We start from the raw sequence: 20,446 nt of genomic DNA, 5'->3' as shown, positions 1-20,446 counted from the left end.
GAGCGTTTTTAGAGTTCTGACTTTATTTTTACACATGCACATTAAACAGGCTGCGAACTGATTTTTTTTTATATTAAACTCCATCCGTAAATGAGGTTTATAAACAGTGATCATATTAATCCGCTCTTCACTGAGCGCTACAAAGGCAGCAACACAACTAATCTATCTATTGGTTGAAAACAACCATGTGACTTCTGACATAGTAGGAAGTAAATCAAGCCAGAACGTGTCTATTTGTTTACTTATCGTTGTGCTTCTTGCTCTTCGGCGAATATTCCCTTTGGTTTCAGAAAAAAAAATACTTTCATACTTTTCCTACAATGCCAACATTGTAAATGATGCTTGTTGGTTTTTTCTACCTCTTGACCAATAGAGAAGTTTGCAGCATTTGACGAACATGCTAAAGCTAAGTAGCGCAACGCGAACATGTAAGTATATCTTCAATGTAAGCTCATCACAAAACCTTTTTTATATATCTGCTTCAAACGAGCTTCATTTTGGACTTTACATCGCTACACAATAGAGTAACACAAAGACACGACTTGTAACGAAGCTTTACTAAAGTGTGAAACCATCAATTTATTGTCTGCCATTCGTACTGAAGTTGTTGTTTTTAAGTGAATAGGTCATGCGGTCCAAAGAATAATACAAGCCCGTCAAAGTCCCTCCTGTCTTCAGGGATTTTAGACGATGTTAGGTATTGAATCAGGTGCTGGTGGCTCATCATGGCATTGTCAGAGATTCATTGGGATAAGGAAGTCCCTCTCCCCAAGCTGGGTCCAATTCAGGCCAAGGTCACTGTGGCTCTGGTGGCACTGCTATGCTTCATTAATAGCTACGATGGGGAGTTCGTGTTTGACGATTCAGAGGCGATTATCAACAACAAGGTAATGCACTTTTAAGTCATTTTTGTATTTTTTTATAATAGATGTATTATTCTTTACCTCGCTGACCTACAGATACTGCACATCACTATCTATTTTTGGCTTTATTAACGTTACATCTTTTTGGAGAGTGTTACCAGCACTAAAACAACTGTGATGTTTCTAAATATATACTGTTTATATTGATGTCCTCAACCTTTGATGATAGTTTTTACATTGGATTTACACAATTGAGACATAAATAAGTAAATGAGTCCTGTGTTTTTGTGGCAGGACCTGAAGCCAACAACACCTTTGAACAACATTTGGACCAATGACTTCTGGGGAAGCAACCTGAGCAGCAACTCCAGTCACAAATCCTATAGACCACTCACTGTCTTGACTTTTAGGTCTGCACTTCTTTGCTGTCTCAGCACCCTCAATATTAGTGCAGTTTAGCAAACAGAAAATGCTTGTTTCTGATTGGCTATTCAACATCTGACAATATCTATCAGCATGACAGAAATGGCATGTACATTTTTTGAATGTCACATTGATTGCATTGTTGAGATGCCCTCTTCAAATTCTGCATTTCTTTGTAGTCCTAAAATAATAATACTGTGACAGTATACAATACAATTGGGCGGCCATGATTGCAGACGAGTTAGCACGTCTGCCTTACAGTGCAGAGGTCATGGGTTTGCTTACAGCATTAGCCTTTCTGTGTAGAGGTAGCATTTTCCCCTTGTCTGAATAGTATTTTATCGGGACTTCTAGTTTCCTCCCACATTCCCAAAAACATGCACGGTAGGTAAAATGGACACTCCAAATTGCTCTTAGGTGTGTTTGCGGTAATCAGTGCATAGTATCCCCTGCCCAGTGTCCAAAAACAGCTGGAATAGGCTCCAGCCTGTGCGTAAGCCTTGTGAGGATGAGCTTTTAAGTTGACGGCCGGATGGATACAAGTAAGTTGTCCATCCATCCCCTTTCTTCTATGAGGCTGGGTCTTGAGGTCTTGCTTTAGCAGGGAAGCCCAAACTTGTCTTTCCATGGCCACTTCGTCAACTCTGAGTCCCTCCATGGTGACTGGGACGAATTTGTCCCTGAGTTCTCCGCTCAGTGAGACATAACCGGAACACCTAACCAAGGAGATGGCAAGGAGGCATCCGAAATAGATGCCTGAGCTCACTCATCCTGCTCTTCTCAACTTGGGGAAGCAGTGGCTCTACTCTGAGTCTCTCTTGGATGACTGAGCTTCTCACCCTTTATGGCAATGTTCAGACATCCTGTGGAAGAAACTCATTTCAGCCGCATTTAACCACTAGTGACCATAGGTCCTACAATATAGATTGACCATAGATTGAGAATTTCAACTTTTGGCTCAACTCCTTTTTCATTTTTCTGTACAGCACTTTGGTCAGCTGTGGTTGTTTGCTTAACAAATAAAGTTCAATTGGATTGGATGGATGGGAAGGCTACATTTATTATTTGTTTTTAATTTTGCTGCAAAATGGTTGGAAGTCCACCTCAATCCGTTGGTTTTGGTATGTTTAGTCAGTCAACTCGATACTTCACCAAAAAAAAAAAAACCCTGGAAACCACAGATTTGGTATACCAATTGCCAGTCAACCAACATTTGTAACTACTGTCATGTCACATTACACTTTAACAATTCACCTTTGTGATGTTACAGGTTGAATTACATGTTGGCAGGCGGCCTACATCCTGTGGGCTTTCACTTGCTGAACATCACCCTCCATGCTGTCATTTCCGTCCTGATGATGGATGTGTTTGCTCTGCTGATTGGTGGACTTGCTTACAATGAGAAGGCTCGAATATTAAACCGTGCTCCCAAGACTTCCCTACTGGCCGCTCTCTTCTTTGCTGCACACCCCATCCACACTGAAAGTGTAAGTAACAAACTGGAGGAAATAGGTTTTTCCAGATTATTTAGAAAACTAGATTCCTTAAAGACTTCATTAACTTATTAGAGTTATGTACTCATGGATAATTGTTGCTTGGGTTAGACGACTAAGTATCGGGCCGATTCCATCTTTATTTTAAGCCATCAAGTATTTATGAAAGATGCCAATACTGCCACCAATACTAAAGTTAAATGAGATGCATTGAATAAATTAATAAATTATGCTACACTTCATTCAGCCTTTTTATGAATTGGCAAACCATCCCTCGTTCTAATTCTTCCTAGTGTTTTGCTTCTTCCTTTTTGAAGATCCATCCATCCATCCATCCATCCATCCATCCATCCATCTTTCTGTACCACTGATCATACAATCTAATTTAGTTTTAAATTTTACTTTTTTCGGCTTTGTTCATGTCTGTTTAGTTGTTCATTTCTTATGTCATTTTCCCATGTTGAAAATAAATAATTCCTTCAGTCATCTTGCGTGTTCACAATTATGCGATTGTTTAATTTTTTTTTTTTTTTTTTTTACAGAAGTACTAGTAGTGTCTCGTAGCAATGAGTACTAGTAAAGTAAATACTCAAACGGGTATCGTTTTTAGAAAAAGAGTTATTGTCATTAAACATCCCAATACAAACCAAATATAGAAATATTAGTCTAAAAGTGTGTTCTACTCAGAGTACTCTTACTTTGGAATAATAATAACACAGGGGTGCTGGAGAGGAGGGTCTGTCTGGAAGTTGAACACCAGATTCGGGAAGACCACTGTAGTTTTAGTCCCAGCTGTGGAACACTGAACCAGCTCTACACCCTCAGCAGGATCCTAGAGGGTGCATGGGAGTTCATCTAATGTGTTAATGGACTTGAAGGAGTGTCGAACCTGCCCCTCGAGGAGTTCTGGTAGGGTGGCTTCGGATTTGCCGAGTGCCCCCTGATACTGGCTGTTCGGTCTCCGTATCACGCATGTCAGAGTGTGTTTTGCGTTGCTAGGAAAGTTGGATTTGTTTCTAGTGAGGAATATACCCCGCCAAGGGTGCCCTTGTCATGGATTCTGAACTTTTATGGATAGAATTTCTAGGGGCTGCTGAGGCATTGAGTGGATCCAATTTTATGTCGACAGTATTGTCCTCTACTTTTTGCAGATGCTATAGTATTATTCACTTCTTCAAGCTGTGAGCTCCAACTGTCACAAAAATGCTCTTTTATATATTGACAATATGAAGGCATTTGCAAAAAAAATTGTGTTAATGTATTTTGTTTTATAATACTTTTTAAAATTAAAATCTGCCAATGCTAAACAAGAAATTAGCTTTAGGTGCAAAAATCCAATATGTATTTTTTTTCCCTCAAAAACCTACACACTTGAATATATTTTTTAAATTACCGAAACAAGACGGTATTTACATTAGATGGTGGTTGCAGACCCAGTTGCATGTCCCTTAATTAGGGGAAATCAAGCCACCGAAAATGCTCTCCTTTTACCTATCTTTGTTTACAATAATGAAATGGCACAATAGCCCCACTAGGTAGAGCTTGCGTAGCAGAACAGGAACAAAGCAAACTGCAAATGTACATTATTATATATATAAATTTCAATTGTTGTTTTATAGCGCCATAGTCCGGTCTCCTGCTAGCATGCCACATTAATTGTTGGCAATTAAGCGAGCTCCTCTTCGTTGCTTTGAACTTAACCAGGAAACGATCACCTATGGAGACATTGTGCCGCATTCCATTTTTATTTTTGGGCTGTAAACTAACAAGACAGATCCCCTGCAACAGTGTGACGGTGTCTGTCTAATCCCGAGCTTTTCCACACTAAACAGTGCAGTGGTTCCATGCTAAGAACAAACAGGCCAGCTCAGCTGGGAGCGTCAGGACCGAGGTGCATGCGGCCACCGCCGACGCCTCGCTATAGGATGCTTATTGACCTGCCGGATGTATCCTTGCTTGTGTGTGTTTGCTGCAAAGGCACCAGCTTCTTCTCCCTTTTTCTCTTTAATCATGCAGGGCACAAGAATGGTGTGGCGGGCACAAGGCTAGCTCGGGTGGCCCTGCTGCATGTATCAAAGCATGCAACCCCAGGATGCTCGCCGTACTGTACTGAATGTACTCACATGTTAACGTTAATGAGAAATCCTTTCCTCCTTTGTGAGTACTCCTCCATTTGGAACTAAATACAAAAACATCAAGGAAATGCCCAAGGCAGTTGGTCAGTTTGGAGCCCTTTTTAAACTGCCTGTGTTGCTTTTCTGATCATCGAGAAAAGGCAGTTCGAAGTTGGTTGTGGCAGTTTTTATTTATTTTTTATTTTTTTGGTTTTGCAAGTAGTTTCAGAACTGCAACTGGTGGTTAAGTGTCTTTACCCGTCCTTCCCCTGCCTTTTTTTTTTTGTATTGCTCAATACGTAATACAATACTGCAATACACTCCATAATGGAGTCATCGCAATGAGTTATACATGGCAGCATCTATAGCTCCTCTTTTCATATTCTAAAAAAGCCATTTTTTTTCAACATTGTCCCCCTCTGTATAAAAATCACCAAGATTGAATGGAGAGCAGGAGTGGAGTTGAGTTGGTGATTTTCCTTTTTCTTTTGCTTTTTTTTTTTTTTTTTAAGCACATTGTATGTTGGTGTCCAGTGTACCTAAAGAACAGACCTGCTGAAAGTCAATACTTGTAAATCTGATTAAAATACAATAAAAAAACTATTTGATAACAGATTTTTTGTCAAAATTAAAAGAAAAATCCACATAACAAGAAAGGGCAAAGTGGCACACTTTTTTTTTGTTTCACATAGGCCACAAATATGATGTGGCCGGTTTGGTCCAGCCTCTGGGCCTTGACCTTGCAGCACCCCAAGTGTTGTAATGATATCTGTCTAATCGTTGGCATTTCCTTCACAAAGGTGGCAGGCATCGTGGGTCGGGCAGACCTGTTGTGTGCGCTTTTCTTCCAGTTGTCCTTCCTCGCATACTGTAAAGCGTTCACCAAAGGTGAGCTTGTTCAGCTAGACCTCACTAATTCAATTTGACCAAGCACATGTTTTTATTTATTTTTTGTTGTTGTTTTTTCTGTTCTCAGGCATAGGCAAAGATAGCAGCTATTCTGTGTGGTGGATTGTGGCCAGCCTCTTGCTGTGCGCTGCTGCCATGCTTTGTAAAGAACAAGGCATCACTGTTTTGGTATAAATGATTCTCATAATCATTTAAGAATGTTTGGAGCACTGTACTACAATATGGTGTACCTCTTTTTAATGTATGTCATCATCACTTTCTTAAAACCTTCTAGTCCAACCAATCAAATTTTAGTAAATTGGACAGTAAACTAAGATTAAATTCATTTTTATCTAAGGTGCACCAAATCACAACATAGTTTATATTGTATTATATGATTCCAACTTTCTTTATGAGGAAAAGAAGTCATATTTTTGGGAATGTTGACATTCATCAGCTCAAATTGCTGAATCTCAACATTCCAACACAAAAATGTCGATGTGACAGTGTGAGAATTGTTTCAAATTAAGTTGAAAAATTCCAAAAAAAGCTTGAGTTGGATAAAATAAAAAAGTTGGAGTTACAAGCAAAGTTTTTTTCTCTTTGAAAAGTCACATAATAAAAGGGTGAATAAAAATAGCTGTTAAATTGAAAATAGTATCTGAGACCAGCAGTATCCTTTTTCAAGACCAATTGTATGATAATTAGGGAATGTTTTATAGTTCTTGCGTGGAAAACTTCACCTAAATCAATTTTTTCTTCATTTGTAAGCCAGTACCGGGGCTAATTCGATCTTTTGTCACTGACCTATAAGATGATTTTTAAATGTCCATCTTTTGCATTTTCCCTCCAGGGTGTAAACGCAGCTTTTGATGTCCTCCTTATCTGCAATATTGACGTGTATGAACTGAGCCAGAGGCTAGTCTTCAGGAAGACCTCTCTTAATGTGAGTTACAGTTTCCAACCCCTCCCCATCCTGCACTGTCATAAATCATGTGCCCTCTCGTATGATTAACGTCACATTGCGTACATTGCGTATGCAAAGCTGTGTTAATTAGACCCCATCGATCTGGGCAGTCTCACGCACACATGCATTATGTATGGATGTACGTATGTACTGTATATGATGTTTGTAATGATTTTTGACAGGCACGCGAGATCCTGCGGACGGGCCTGCCAATGCGATTGGCCCTCATGGCTCTAGGCGGCTTCTTCATGCTCTACACCCGCTGGAGAATCATGGGAACTGGGCCGCCGGCGTTCACTGAAGTGGACAACCCTGCCTCGTTCGCTGAGAGCATGTTGCTTAGAGTGAGTCAGCTTGGGTACTCATAATTGTTTCCCGAAAAGACCTTTCCTTAATATGATTGGGTGTGTTCTCTAAACAAAACAATTGAACTATACAATGGAATGCGCTATGTAATTTTCAATTCGCAAAGGCTACAAAATGCAAAAAATAAAACTCTTCATTTCAGTGTGTGTGTATATATATATATATATATATATATATATATATATATATATATATTGCTATGTGTGTGTATGTGTTTGTATACACACACACACCACATTTATGTATATTAATATAGTATGAACTGTGTTTCTCCATGCCCAGTGATATCTTAATGGAGACAATAAAGCTTGTGTCTCTTTTTGAGCACAAACTCTATTTCAAACAACATTCAGTGAGTCTCAGCATAGCAAGAGTATTAGCCAACTCTCTTCGTCCCCGCAGCCCCACCCACACGCACACACACGCCTACAGACACATCCACACACAAACACACACACAAACATCTGAAACACAATGCCCAGTCGACGCAATGGAAGGTGCTCTAAAAACGGCCATTTTTAGATACTCTTTCCAGAGTTGATTTTGCCTTCGGGGAAGCAACCGTTGCACATTGACCAAACTGGAACCATGGGATGACGGGAGACAGAGTTCTCAATGTAGCAGTAGTTTTATTTAAAAAAATAATGACAAAATGACGTAAAACTGGTTTTTCAAAATTGTTCAACTCTAGTATATACATACATGCAGTATACTTGCATACATTTGCCATTGTCTAATAACAAAGTCTATAAAGAAATTAATAACTATAAATTAAACCTAATTTTATTACACCCCAGTTTTAAAATGTTTTTTAGTCTTCTGTCCTCAATCTGTTCTATTCTGGTGATTGACAGATTGTCAACTATAATTACTACTATGCCCTGAATGGCTGGCTGCTGCTGTGTCCCTGGTGGCTGTGCTTTGATTGGTCCATGGGCTGCGTGCCGCTCATTAAGTCGACCACCGATTGGCGGGTGATGTGGCCGCTACTGCTCTGGTGCGTCCTGATAGGCTTGGTAGGCCAAGCCTTGTGCTCACCAGACAGCCAACAGAGAAGGTAAGTAAGTGGAACCGTCTCTACGTCTAGAAGTGCACTTGATTATGAAGACGGTTACTTTTCATCTGACTTCTTACAAACAAGTCTGAGACAGGGCCTCTACAGTATTTAGCTATTGACGTCTTTGAACTCACTTTCTGCTCTTGTATATATATCTTTATATACCTTGTATTTATATCTAGCACATTTGTCCTTCCCCTGACCAAGATCTCTTAGCCTGGCGCTGGTGTTGCTGGTGGTCCCATTTTTGCCAGCCTGCAACATCTTTTTCCGGGTGGGTTTTGTCATTGCCGAGCGTGTGCTCTACCTGCCCTCGTCCGGCTACTGCCTCCTGTTGGCCTGCGCGCTGGCGCACTGCTGCCACCGCTGGGTCAAGTACAAGGTGAAAAGCACATTGTGCCCAAAGGCTTATCAGCACGATATGGGTGAAGCATCAATGTCTATCTGACTGAGCTTTTTCTCTTTCATCACTTGTGCAAACCTCTTTTGACAAACTTTGACTGTTTGATTATTTGTAAGCTTTTAAGGGTTGATTTTTGTACAGTTTTGATTAAATACTTGTCACAGTCAAGTTATCACTACAAAGTATCAAACAGCAGCCAGTTTAAAAGATTGCATATTTGCATTAGGTCTTTAATAGGGTGGTTGAGGTAATTGTGCGCTAAATGTGATTTTGTCTAGCAAGGCTAGATGTTATATTCGTTCACTACCATTCGTGATTATAGAAGTTAAAGATTTAGTCTTGCAGTGATCAAGTTAATTAATTCACTGTCATTGACATTAAGTCAAAAATCCATGACGGGACTGAAGTGAGAAAATCCTTCAACGATTATCTGGGAAATTGACAGTCATTACCTTTTTGTGAAAACACCCAATAAAAATGTGTCAAGATACATGCATGCAATAATTTTGCATGCTAACTTTTCCAATCTATGGAACGTTGCTTCATTCAAATCATTCTGTATGATCAATGCATGATCAGTATTTCACATGATCTTTTTTATTGTTGTTTTTGTTTAAAATGGTCCCCAAAATACGTCACATTTCTCATGCAACTTGCTTCAGCGCCAATAGTTTGTACTCCATTACTTCCACCTGCTGTTGGTAACACAATTTAACTTAATCTCCAAAATTGAACACAAGTGAAACTGCAACTTGACATGCTTGTCTGTAAAATAAATACATAACATATGGACGTATAAATATTAATAATAGTAATAATAATAATAATAAGTAAACAATTTGAAATGAATAATTTATATTTGAATGTCTCGTGAGGTCACATATGTAAAATTATAGTTTCTAAGACGGAGGCTTAGCTCTGAATGTTTTGGGGCTGCTTTGCTACATCTGGCACAGGATGCAGTGAAATTTGAAGCTTGTTTTTGAAGGTCTTTTGAACCTCAATCCCAAAACACTTTCTTTTGTTATTTTTCAGTCAATCCTATCATTAAGGTTTGGTAGTGTCAAGTTATTGCAGTGACTATTGTGAGATTTTCATTCATTATAAAAAGGGTACCAACAATTTGTCTTTTTGTGTATACAAAATGACGTGTGATAACAGTGTGTCCTCGTTTATAGCGGGGATTATATTCGAAAACATTATCGATGAATGTTCTGGGGCTGCCTGGCTACATTTGGCACAGGGTGTCTTGAGTCTGTGTAGAATGCACTGCAGTGTAATCTGACGCTTGTTTTGTTAGTCTTTCAGTTACCTTCAGTAACTGAAATTTGTGAAATAGAGTTGACCCTTTTTTTTGCTTTTGTTCTCTTGTTTTTTTGTTTTCTTTGTTAAAAACAAATACCTAAAATTAATATATATATATATATATATATTTTTGTCTGGACCAACTTGAAATGTGGGAAAATATCAAGAAAAATAGCAAGGTAAAGCTGCAGTAGAGATGGTCATAACCGCAAATCCACAAAGTAGAGTTTGATCATTTTTTAAAATAAATAAAATGGCTATTTTTGTCTAAAAAATTCGAACAAAAATAGCGTTGTACAATAGTAAATGTTATGGCCATAAATGTAAATCAGCAATAGTGAAGATGCAATAAGCGTTGTACATTTAGAGTTCTTTTTCTCTCTTTCTCCCCACAGAAGCTATTGTGCTTCTGCATCTTAGCCTTGATGGTCTCATTTGGAGCTCGTTGTGCTCTCCGCAGTCACCAGTGGCGGTCCGAGCAAAGCCTCTTCACCAGCGCGCTGGCCGTATGCCCCCTCAATGCCAAGGTGAAATCCTAACAAAGAAAGACCAACATTTCTTCCCGAAGTTATTACATATTGAAACCATTAATGGTGTTCTGATTGCTCAGGTCCATTACAATGTCGGGAAGAATTTAGCCGACAGAGGCAATGCCACGGCTGCGATTAGCTATTACAGAGAAGCTGTCAGGTTTGTATTAATTTGATGTTGGCACATTCTCATCGATAAATGAGAAATCTCTGCGCACTTCTTCCAGGCTTCATCCCACCTACGTGCATGCCATGAACAACTTAGGTAACATCCTCAAGGAACGGAACGAGCTGATCGAGGCGGAGCAGCTCCTGTCCAAAGCCGTTTCAATCCAGTATGTTGTCAGCAGTGTGACAAAACTGTGCGGTGCCACCTACTGACAACACGCTTCTTCCAGACCGGATTTTGCTGCCGCTTGGATGAATCTGGGTATCGTGCAAAACAGTTTGAGCAAGTTTGAGCAGGCGGAAAGGAGCTACTGGAATGCCATCCACTTCCGGAAGAAGTATCCGGACTGCTACTACAACTTGGGACGCCTGGTGAGACTTCAGACACATTTCCATGTACTGTCCCAGAGGTCCCAGGACGTCATACTTGTAGCAACAGGGTCCTGTTAGTTTATACTTAAACACATTTTAGACAATATTTCACACAGCCCAGTCACAAATTGGGCTGTCACGATCAAATATTTTACTGATTATCAAATAATCACATAAACGTTCATTTTGTATTTAAGTGTATCGCAAAACCATCTTCCTCAATTACAGTTTATTAACCCAAGTACTTTTTATTTAGTATGGTTCCACGAAAAAAAACAAAAACTATTAAGTAATGTTCTATGAGAAGGATTGATATTGTACTCACCAAACATTTTGAAACTGATTGAGTTGCTTATATAGTTATTGTTTTCCAAAGTCAAAGCAGATGTTTGCTAATGTTCGTCTTTGATTAAACACAAAAGATAATCAGTCTGCTTTCACGAAAGAAAAAAGAAATCAGAGAACTCTTGTAATTACTGTTGAGAGGCTGAAATCTAAATATTTGGACAATTTTAAATTAATCGGTAGTTCTAAACAATTACATGATTGTTAATATAGTTGTCAATAATTTGATGATTGATTACTTGTCAATTCATCAATTTCTTTTTGGTTTATTATTTGCCTTGATTTAAAAACAGCACATTATTTTAAATTGACAGTGCACAAACAAACAAATTTCGACTTATTTACGCAGTTATTGGTTTTGTCTGCAACTTGTCAGAAAACAGGTGAAACATCTTACAATTTTACGTTAAAAAAAAAGCAAAACAAAAAAATGATACATCATTTATTAACAATATGCATTGATTAATTTGATATTAGATTTTTTTTTTTTTAATCATTGCATTTTTACCTAGTTGTACTTTATTTTAACCTTGCCAGTATGCAGACCAGCAGAGACACGTGGATGCTCTGAATGCATGGAGGAACGCAACGGTACTTAAGCCTGATCACAGCCTGGCATGGAACAACATGGTCATTCTACTGGACAACATTGGTACACACACTCATAGGCTTACACACATATGCTTCAAGCGTGACAAAAAAGTATTCACATAGTGTTGCATTGCTTTGCAAGGTGCTGTTGTATTGCTTAGCTATTAAGATAGCAATCAATGTCAAACTGTGGTCATCACAAAACCTTCATTAATCTTACAGCTCATAGATGGGGACTCACAGCTCAGTCTCGTGAGACACTCAGGTTGCTAATTTTTGAGACTTGACTCATCCACATAAGACTAGACACAGACTTGTTTTGGGCCTTGTCTGGCTTCCTCTCATTTTATCTCCCAACAAGGCTGGGTAGAGAAGGCAAAATATTTACTGATATTTACTGCTCAGGTTTCATTCAAGGTTGCCAGAGGTTTTCAAAAGGTTGCAAGAGGCCAAAATGTTGCCAAAGGTCACCAGACATTGCTCTTATTGCAAGGAAATGTTGAACATATTTAACATTTCTTTGCAACAAGACCAGTATGGGCAAAATGTCTGGCGAGGAGATCAAAAGAGTCGCTACCTTCGTGGACATGCTCCACACTTCGTCTCTCCATGGGGGCAGATCTTAAGTAAAGTGATTAAAAAAAAATTCAAAAGTACAAAAGGAGGGGGATCAAGCATTCGGTCAAACAACTTGACTTGAAATTTTTTTTTTCTCTTTCTATTTGCAATTACATTGTCTAATAGAATTCATTTTTCCAAGTTCCTAATGTGAAAGGCACTTTGTTTCTACAATGCAGGTTTCCATTTTCTCTGTTGACATGTAGTCGTAGGCATTCATCGTGACATAACTGCCACACAAGTGTGGCGTAAACATACTACATATATGAATACTATACAGTGTAAATCAATTAGAAAATGAGCTGAAGCACAAAGTTCTGACAAAAATGCAAACAAATCTGTGGCTTAACAACTTCAACGTATCCACTTTTTCATATTGTCTGAAACTAATATTATTGTGTACACATTATGTGGACTGTACTTTGAACTTATTTAGATAGATTAAGAATTACAATGTACGTAGCCTATGAAAAAATAGCACTTAGTGAGCTCCAGTCGGTAATGTTACTCTTTCTCAATTGTAAAGAAAAACATCATACGTGCTTATTGGACATTTTCCGATTTCTAAAACCAGCAGCATGCATTAAAGCGTGAGAGGCACCTCATTGATTAATTTACAAGTACCGATAATTAATATTTTTTTCCTGTTTTCATTGGGGTTTTTTTTTCTGAAATCGTACAATGCAACATGTGGCCAAAATATATGACAACTAAGCCGAGCACTTCCATTTTTAAATCATTTGACATGAGGATGTAATACCACTCATGTGGTAGCATTCGTGTTCAATTGCACACTTTTATAATATTTTATTTTACATGTACCTGCACATATCAGACTACTGTGGCATCAGCCACACACTCAGACACTCGCTGGCAGTTCTCCATCCCCACACGATTATCATGATGGCAGCACGGTAATGTTGCTGTTGTTTTCTTTGGTTCACGAAGAAAAGATCAATCATGGTGAGAATTTGATCAAAATTTACATGCACCTACAGCACATGCTCCAGAGTGATGACGTCTCTGCTAATCGCCTCCCAGATGGAGGCGATTTCCCTCTTCTCTTATGCTCTTTTTCGCTATTTATCTCCCAAGACTGTTTAAACCGTAGCTTTTACAAATATGATATTAGTTTTATTTCACTATGGTTATATTGCAAATGTATTTAATCATTCAGCCTATGTAAAAATCTCAACATATTTTAAGGAAATTCAATAGTTGTCAGGGATTTGGGACTTGAAGCATGCCTTAAAGACTTGTGCAAAACCAAATTTACAAAAAAAACTTTGGAAACATTTTGAAAAGAATTCTCTAGACTTTACGATGACAAATCCTACATTATTGACGATGGCAACCCTAGAGTGAAAAAGTGTGTTTACTGTAATATTATTTTTTTGCCAGCCATTGACCTCCCTCATTTACCAGCAAATTGAGAATGATTTTGCAAAATAGGCAAAATAGAGTATACTCAAGTATACTCAAGTATACTCAGTATACTCAAGGAATTTCCCCCCGGTATAATGAGCCACACTGATGTTGCAGTAACAAGCAACTATAAATTATATTTTTTGATGGAGCAGGTATATCAAATAAATTTGCCAGGGAATTTGTTTACGAATTCTGTGGGTGTTAAAAAAAAAAAAGCAAGATCTTAGTCCTGTGTCCTAGCATCGACGGGCTAGAATTGTCATCTTTGCGCCTTGTGGAAGCAAATCAAAGCGGCCCAACATGATTAGAGCGGAAGAGCGAGAATCAGCAATGCTTGAAATTTATGTATTAAGGCTTTTGTCTTGTGAGTTTTTCAAGGCGCTCCTCCCCGCCGTGTGGAGAATGCTCTGATTTCCGAACGCTCCAGCCATTTTGTCGGGGAGGTGATCCCGTGGGGGGGCGGAGTCTCCCAGGAGGATGCTGCAGCCATCCAATCAGGGCCCGCCGTGTTTGCTGATCAAACGTGGGCGAGCACAGCCAGAGCAGAGCACCCCTTGAGGAACCCTAAACTCCCTCCCTCCATCCACAAATCTGACAAACAAAAAAGGGAACCAAGCAATGGGTTTATGTACTTTCAAATGGAAAGTGGGGATATTTCCTTTGTGAATATTTTTCCTCAGCAAACGTCTCTTGACGTAACACTGTCTGCTTGCTAGTTTGTCTCTCCTATTTTTTTTTTTTTTTTTTTTTTGGAGGGGGCCAGACACCAGACGGGTCGGTGACAGAGATCAATAACCCAGTCAGGCCTTGTGTTCATCCCTAATTAGAGACCAAACTGCTTGTCCGTGAGCACAGGGCAAAAGCTCCATTCCCAAAATAAATAAAAGCTGACAGTTCGTGTGTCTGTGAAGCAGCTTTTATTAGTCTGTCATTACCATGTACAAGCTGTTCATCTTAAACTCTTAAACACACCATCTCATTCACCTCAGTGATGGTTGCTTTTTTTTTTTTATTTAACGTGGCACTATGCAATCAAAAAAAAAAAAAAATCATAACCACTGCCAGTATGGATTGGACAAGACACGAATTCCACAAGACGAGATGTCTCATGAGTCTGAGTCCCAGAGGACGAAATGAGATTTTTTTTTTTCAAATTTTCACAATCTTTCCCTTTTACTGAGCAGACTGTAACAAAATCAATAATCTAGTGTGCAAATGTAAATGTAAAAGTGGAGCCAAGCTCATTGTCAGCCACAGCTGAGCTCTTTCCCATTATTGAATATTTCAACAAAATGAATACAGCTCCCGTTAACCCTGGTGTATAGCCGTTTTTTATGTGTTTACAAACCGTATTTGTCTTATTTGCAAATGTTTTCACCATTCTTTTGAACTGAAACACCAAAATATTGCCACAGGTGATTTGAATCAGAAATGCAGTTTTACTGATGGGCTGCAGATATAGATACTTTGGGTATTAATACAATAAATAAATATTTTTTTGCTTGTCTGCAAATCTAAACACAGAAGACCAAATAAAACATTTCTACTAAATTATGGATGATTTTTGTTTAATACAAACTGACAAAACAACTCTCAAACAACTCTCCATGCTTTTTGGTTGAGGAAAAGTAACGCGAGAACCCCAGAACACACATTAGAGTCTGCCTGGTTTGTACAAACGGCAGCTGTCACAGTACAATAAAATGCCAGAGTATTTAAGTCATATTTTCGTTTTTTTTATTGTGTTTTACTGTCATGTAACAAACATTTTCACGTGTATTCCACTGGCATTGCAAAAACAACAGCCAAAAGAAAAGAAATCTCGGGATAAGCAGGAAATCTCGTGATCTTCTAATCTTACACGATCTTGTCCCATCCCGAATACCGAGTATTACCCACACACTGTGGATGACCGAAAGTGCCAAAATTCTACGAATAAATGCTTTGGTGTCAAGTGGTTGGAAACATGGCGGCTGCAATGACGGGGAAATTGATGAAAAATGATAGAGAAATTTTAAACCTTGCTGAGTGTGTAACAGCGTGACCTGCAGAAAATTATTTTTTGCAATGTAAAAATATGGTTATGCAGAAACGATGATGACATCTATCTAACGGCATTCTACCTTTTCTCTGTGCATTTCATTGACTACTTAAATTTCAGCTTTTGTGATTTGGGAATCACGTTTTGCTCGGCCCTCACATTATGTCACACAATACTCTACACTTGCAGCGCATTAATTTTTAAACATTGTGAATGAGCCTTAGCAGCAACACCTACGCTTCACCCTCTTACCCAGGTAACTTAGGACAAGCCGAGCTAATTGGAAGAGAGGCTCTGAGGCTCCTCCCTAATGACCATACCATCATGTTTTCACTGGCCAATGTCCTGGGAAAGCAAGAGAAATACAAGGTCAGTAAGCGAACTTATTTCAGATAAAATTCTTCTTTATTGGATACAAAAAGAATACACTTGACTTAATGTTTGTTTTTCATTTTCTGTTTTATTTATGCCTGAATTTATTAGGAATCAGAGGGCTTCTTCCTGAATGCACTCCAAATCAATCCGAAGGCGGCTGGCTGTCATGGAAATTTAGGTGACACATGATTTCAGCTATTTTGAAACTGTTTTGATTAGAAAATTTAGTTTTGCTCTTCTAATTCAGGGTTAAGTTTACTACAGCACCATAAACCTTTGTTAATTTCATGGCAACGTGTAAGTGGAACCTCAAAGCATGTCAGTTTGCGATCTTTCAATTCCTTTCAAAATTTGTCATAAGGTTAAACTGAGGCCATGACACAACATGCAAAACCATTTACTTGGATAAAGAATAACTTTTTGCAGGGCTAATAGAGGTGATCATAACCTTTATAACTGTCCAGGTACTTTTTGACACATATCAGTATTGGCTTGGGGCATTTTGAGGGCAGAAATTCGAGCATCCAAGCAGCTAGAGCATATTTAGCCAATGTATTCCTGCGTTTAGACCATTTTGTTGTCTTTTAGGGGAGCTCAGCATATATACGATACGTTCATAGTAATGTATTTTGAAGTTCAAGTCATGATAGTGATTTGCTATTATACAAGACTAAACTCCTCCTCTCACTTAAGCATCGGCACATGGGTCCAAAACGGCACAAAAGAAATATCTTTTTCTTTTTTAAGAAGCACACAGTAATTTAAGTTTTTCATGGAATATAAGGATAAAGGTTTGTCAAAAAATAACTAATAGTAAGTATGTGGTGGAACACTATTTCTATTTATATTCATAGTACAATCATAATTTTGTTTTTGCATCCTACAACTTGAATGGTATTTTAGTTGGACTGTCAATTTAGCTGTAATAGCATTGGTATGATCAGTGCTTACCTTCAGTTATACAATTTTGTACTATATCGCCAACTCAAGAATTTATTTTGTTGCACACAAGCCCAACCATGATAAATAAAGCTATATTTGCGTGCATCTTCTTGAAGCTGTTCTGTACCATCGCTGGGGCAAGCTGGAGCTGGCACAGAAACACTACGAATTGTCTCTCAAGTTGGACCCCAAAGCCCCAGGCACACAAGACAACTACAACATGCTGCGACGCAAACTGGACCAGCGCAAACGCCACACACCCTGAGGGTAACCCTATCTACTGCCGTCATCAAACACTCTTGTTCACAGCCATACTGATTTTTTACAAACACATTGTGTTTCTAAATTAAAAGGGTCGTTTCATAGCTCTTTCCTGTGTGATGCATCTTAATTAGATTTTCATGTGTCGTTCGAGACACCTGTGTCTCATACTCTCCGTATTTGCTGTTGTTGCTGCTGTCCCGTTTGATGAACGCCATGTGGAAGCCATCGGCCTCCGCGTGATGTTGTCTCAGCTGGACACAACAGTGCCACACATGTGAGGACCACATAAAATTCTGTTGGGTTTACCCTTGTCCTCTAGAGTCTTACACAAAATATTCAGTACATACAGGAAGTTTGCACCATATGATAATAAAGTGGTGACGCATATGAGGAACCCTTTACCAATACAAAGGCACTTTACTCTTTACCCTGTAGGAAACTCTCGGAGAAGGGTGCTTTTTTTGTTTTTTTCCACATGGAGACACAAGGTCATAGAGGACAGGAAACCGATGGTGGACTCTTCATGAAAACACATCAGCTTCAAAGAAAAGGAGGGACTGGGGATGCTCTCCCCTGGGGACAGCACGCACTCATATACACACACACACACACAGCGTAGAACACCGCCGAGAGATCAGGCGACCTCAGTGTGAAACATCAGTCAACAAGTTTGCACCCGGGTTCAAAGGTCAACACACTTCTATTTTTTCACCTGCTTCCTTCAACTAGGCGGGGAACTATTTGAAGCTGCGATGAAGCTGGTTCTGCTTTAAGGTTTGTTTGCACTTACAGTACAATGCACCACTTGTTACTTTGATGCTCTCAACATCGTACTCTTCACAATCCCGCGGGGAGTTGGCATTTGATATTTGAGCCCCAAAAATATGCACCCGATAGCGGGATGTCAACCATATGGACGCAAGTCTCAGGAAATGGCTCTTAATTAAATGATGAAAATCAATCAGTGGGTGGCCTTTGACTTGTTTGGTCACCCGTAAAGCCATCATTTTACTAAAAACATATGGATCACAAAGGTAGTTCCATAAAAGTATGTTTGGATTTTACATGCAAATACCCATCTGGGATAATGGAAAAACTACTGAGCGTAAGCTGTCTTAGTGTAGTGGAGCACCATAAATTGTTGCTCGATGTATTTTTCTTCTCTTTTGACACCAAACTCACTGGACAAACTTTGAGAAGGTATGATATAGGGCCACATGATCAGTTGATTTAGTAGTTTTCTACGGCAGGTCCCCAACTGGGCCCTCTGGAGCGTCTTAAACATTCCCAATGGGTCGTTTGACAACACTATTTCAGCTCGGGTTGGTTTCAAAATCAGCAAATGAAGTTCTTTTGTTCAGAGCGACTTACCTGGAGAAGCGTACATTTTCTCACTTGGTCGCCCTACTTTACAGACTATTCAGAACGTGTTTTCGTGCACATTGTTGAGGATTGGCTCAGAGGTACGCAGACGTGTTTTTTCAATGCCGAGACATTGACTCATTGCGGTCGAGGAGGCCAATAACAAATATCTGTAGCTGATATTCATTTTCAGTAAAAGGGAAAATATTGGTGTCAAAAATGCAAAAACAAAGAAAAATAAACTCAGCTTTATTAAAATATTTTTGGCTGCTGTTTTTTTTTTTTTTTTTTTTTTTTTTTAATTGACATCTTTATGTTGAAATCCTGACTAGTTTTGGGGCGCTCCCCAGCATTATCAGCATGTCTTAAAAAGTTTAATAAAGCTAGTAAAGCTGCTAATGTAGCTAGTAAATACCAATTCTCTTTAGTTCGAAAAAATAAATAAATGAAATGTTTAACTGTTAAAGAACAGAGGGTCCTCAGTCAGCAGACTTATCAAGCTCGGTGAAAATTTCAATAAATAATTCCCTTAAGTTTATCAAGTTTTAAAATGATCTCTAATCGGCCGTCAAGTTTTTCAAAAAGGTCAAAATATTCGTGCCGACAATCTGCTATCTGCTAAGCGAGTGTTTCTCTCCTGTTTCAAGGTACCGCACCTTACAGTTTGTCTTCCGAGCTCCTTGTCTCAGCTTTGTAGAGTCAATCGATGGTGTAGAAAAACGCTAGATCATTAAAATGCTGACAAATTTGACAGAAGCACCGGGGTGCCAACATTTTGGGACACGTCTGTCGCTTACAGTGCTGCCAAGTGACTGTCATTGAGCACAGCGGCTTTTTCAAGTGTACTCGTGTAAAGGTCACCACGGTGAAAAGGCTCCATGCTATGGAGCAAATGCAGACAGAATAGGATCAAATGGTGACATTCAAGACTGAGCGCTTCTTCCTCATATTATTATAGTCGGTTACACCGTGTAATGATGTACGAAGCATCGCTGGCTGACTTTATGTACTTTACGGAGCCCCTTCTTTACTTTTTGGCAGGGATCCTTTTCATGCAGCGCCCGCTGCTGCCGCCGCACAGCTGTGCCGGGGCATCAATGAGGGAAGGGTTGCACACTTTTATCATAATCATTCTTTGAATACCTTTCATTATCATAAAATATGTTGGGTATTAAAGGGATGGACTCAATAGTCCAGCCGCCGACATCTTCATTAGACATTCTGACTGAGAGGGAAAAACCTGAGACTTCCCATGGAGTGACATTAATAAAAGATGGGATACTAGCGGCTTATGAAGTCCTCTCCTTGTTCTCCTCGCTCTGCGCTGCACACCTTTTACCCGCTTGGATTGTCCGTCGTAATGATATCACCAGATTCTCTCCCAGGTGGGGTCCTTTGTGTAACTCGGCTGAGGCAAAACACACCTTGTACAAAAGGTGTTTTATTTTGAAGGAAACCACATTAGAAAAAATCTTTTGTTGCAGGAGCGTTTTCAAACAGCAAGTGTGTGTGGATGCGTGCACACACTTGG

The 20,446-nt window shown here is 39.2% G+C and overlaps 1 protein-coding gene across 6 annotated transcripts; it reads left to right on the top strand.

Annotated features, from left to right (window-relative positions):
- Nucleotides 1–215: 215 nt before the first annotated feature.
- Nucleotides 216–19,102, top strand: LOC148424029 (protein O-mannosyl-transferase TMTC4-like). 6 transcript variants are annotated; one of them, XR_015865757.1, is made up of 20 exons: nt 216–428; nt 710–887; nt 1,158–1,273; nt 2,557–2,773; nt 5,694–5,781; nt 5,870–5,970; nt 6,635–6,727; nt 6,931–7,092; nt 7,969–8,171; nt 8,379–8,553; nt 10,275–10,406; nt 10,490–10,569; nt 10,637–10,744; nt 10,808–10,949; nt 11,832–11,946; nt 16,229–16,341; nt 16,456–16,525; nt 17,406–17,556; nt 17,776–17,827; nt 17,989–19,102. XR_015865757.1 is itself a non-coding variant. In XM_088415851.1 (19 exons), coding segments are annotated over exons 1-18 (2,244 nt in total). In that variant the 5' UTR covers nt 216–426; the 3' UTR covers nt 17,555–17,556; nt 17,989–19,102. The 6 variants fall into 6 exon arrangements, 5 of the variants coding, with proteins under 5 accessions (XP_088271977.1, XP_088271976.1, XP_088271975.1 ...); XM_088415851.1 differs by lacking the exon at nt 17,776–17,827; XM_088415850.1 differs by lacking the exon at nt 17,989–19,102 and having other exon boundaries at nt 17,776–17,938.
- The last annotated feature ends 1,344 nt before the right edge of the window (nt 19,103–20,446 follow it).

The sequence above is a fragment of the Hippichthys cyanospilos genome, chromosome 5 (genome assembly GCF_059441005.1).
Source record: "Hippichthys cyanospilos isolate Australia breed blue-spotted pipefish chromosome 5, RoL_Hcya_1.0, whole genome shotgun sequence".
Classification (NCBI taxonomy): Eukaryota; Metazoa; Chordata; class Actinopteri; order Syngnathiformes; family Syngnathidae; genus Hippichthys; species Hippichthys cyanospilos.
This window is presented reverse-complemented; position numbering and strand designations above follow the sequence as displayed.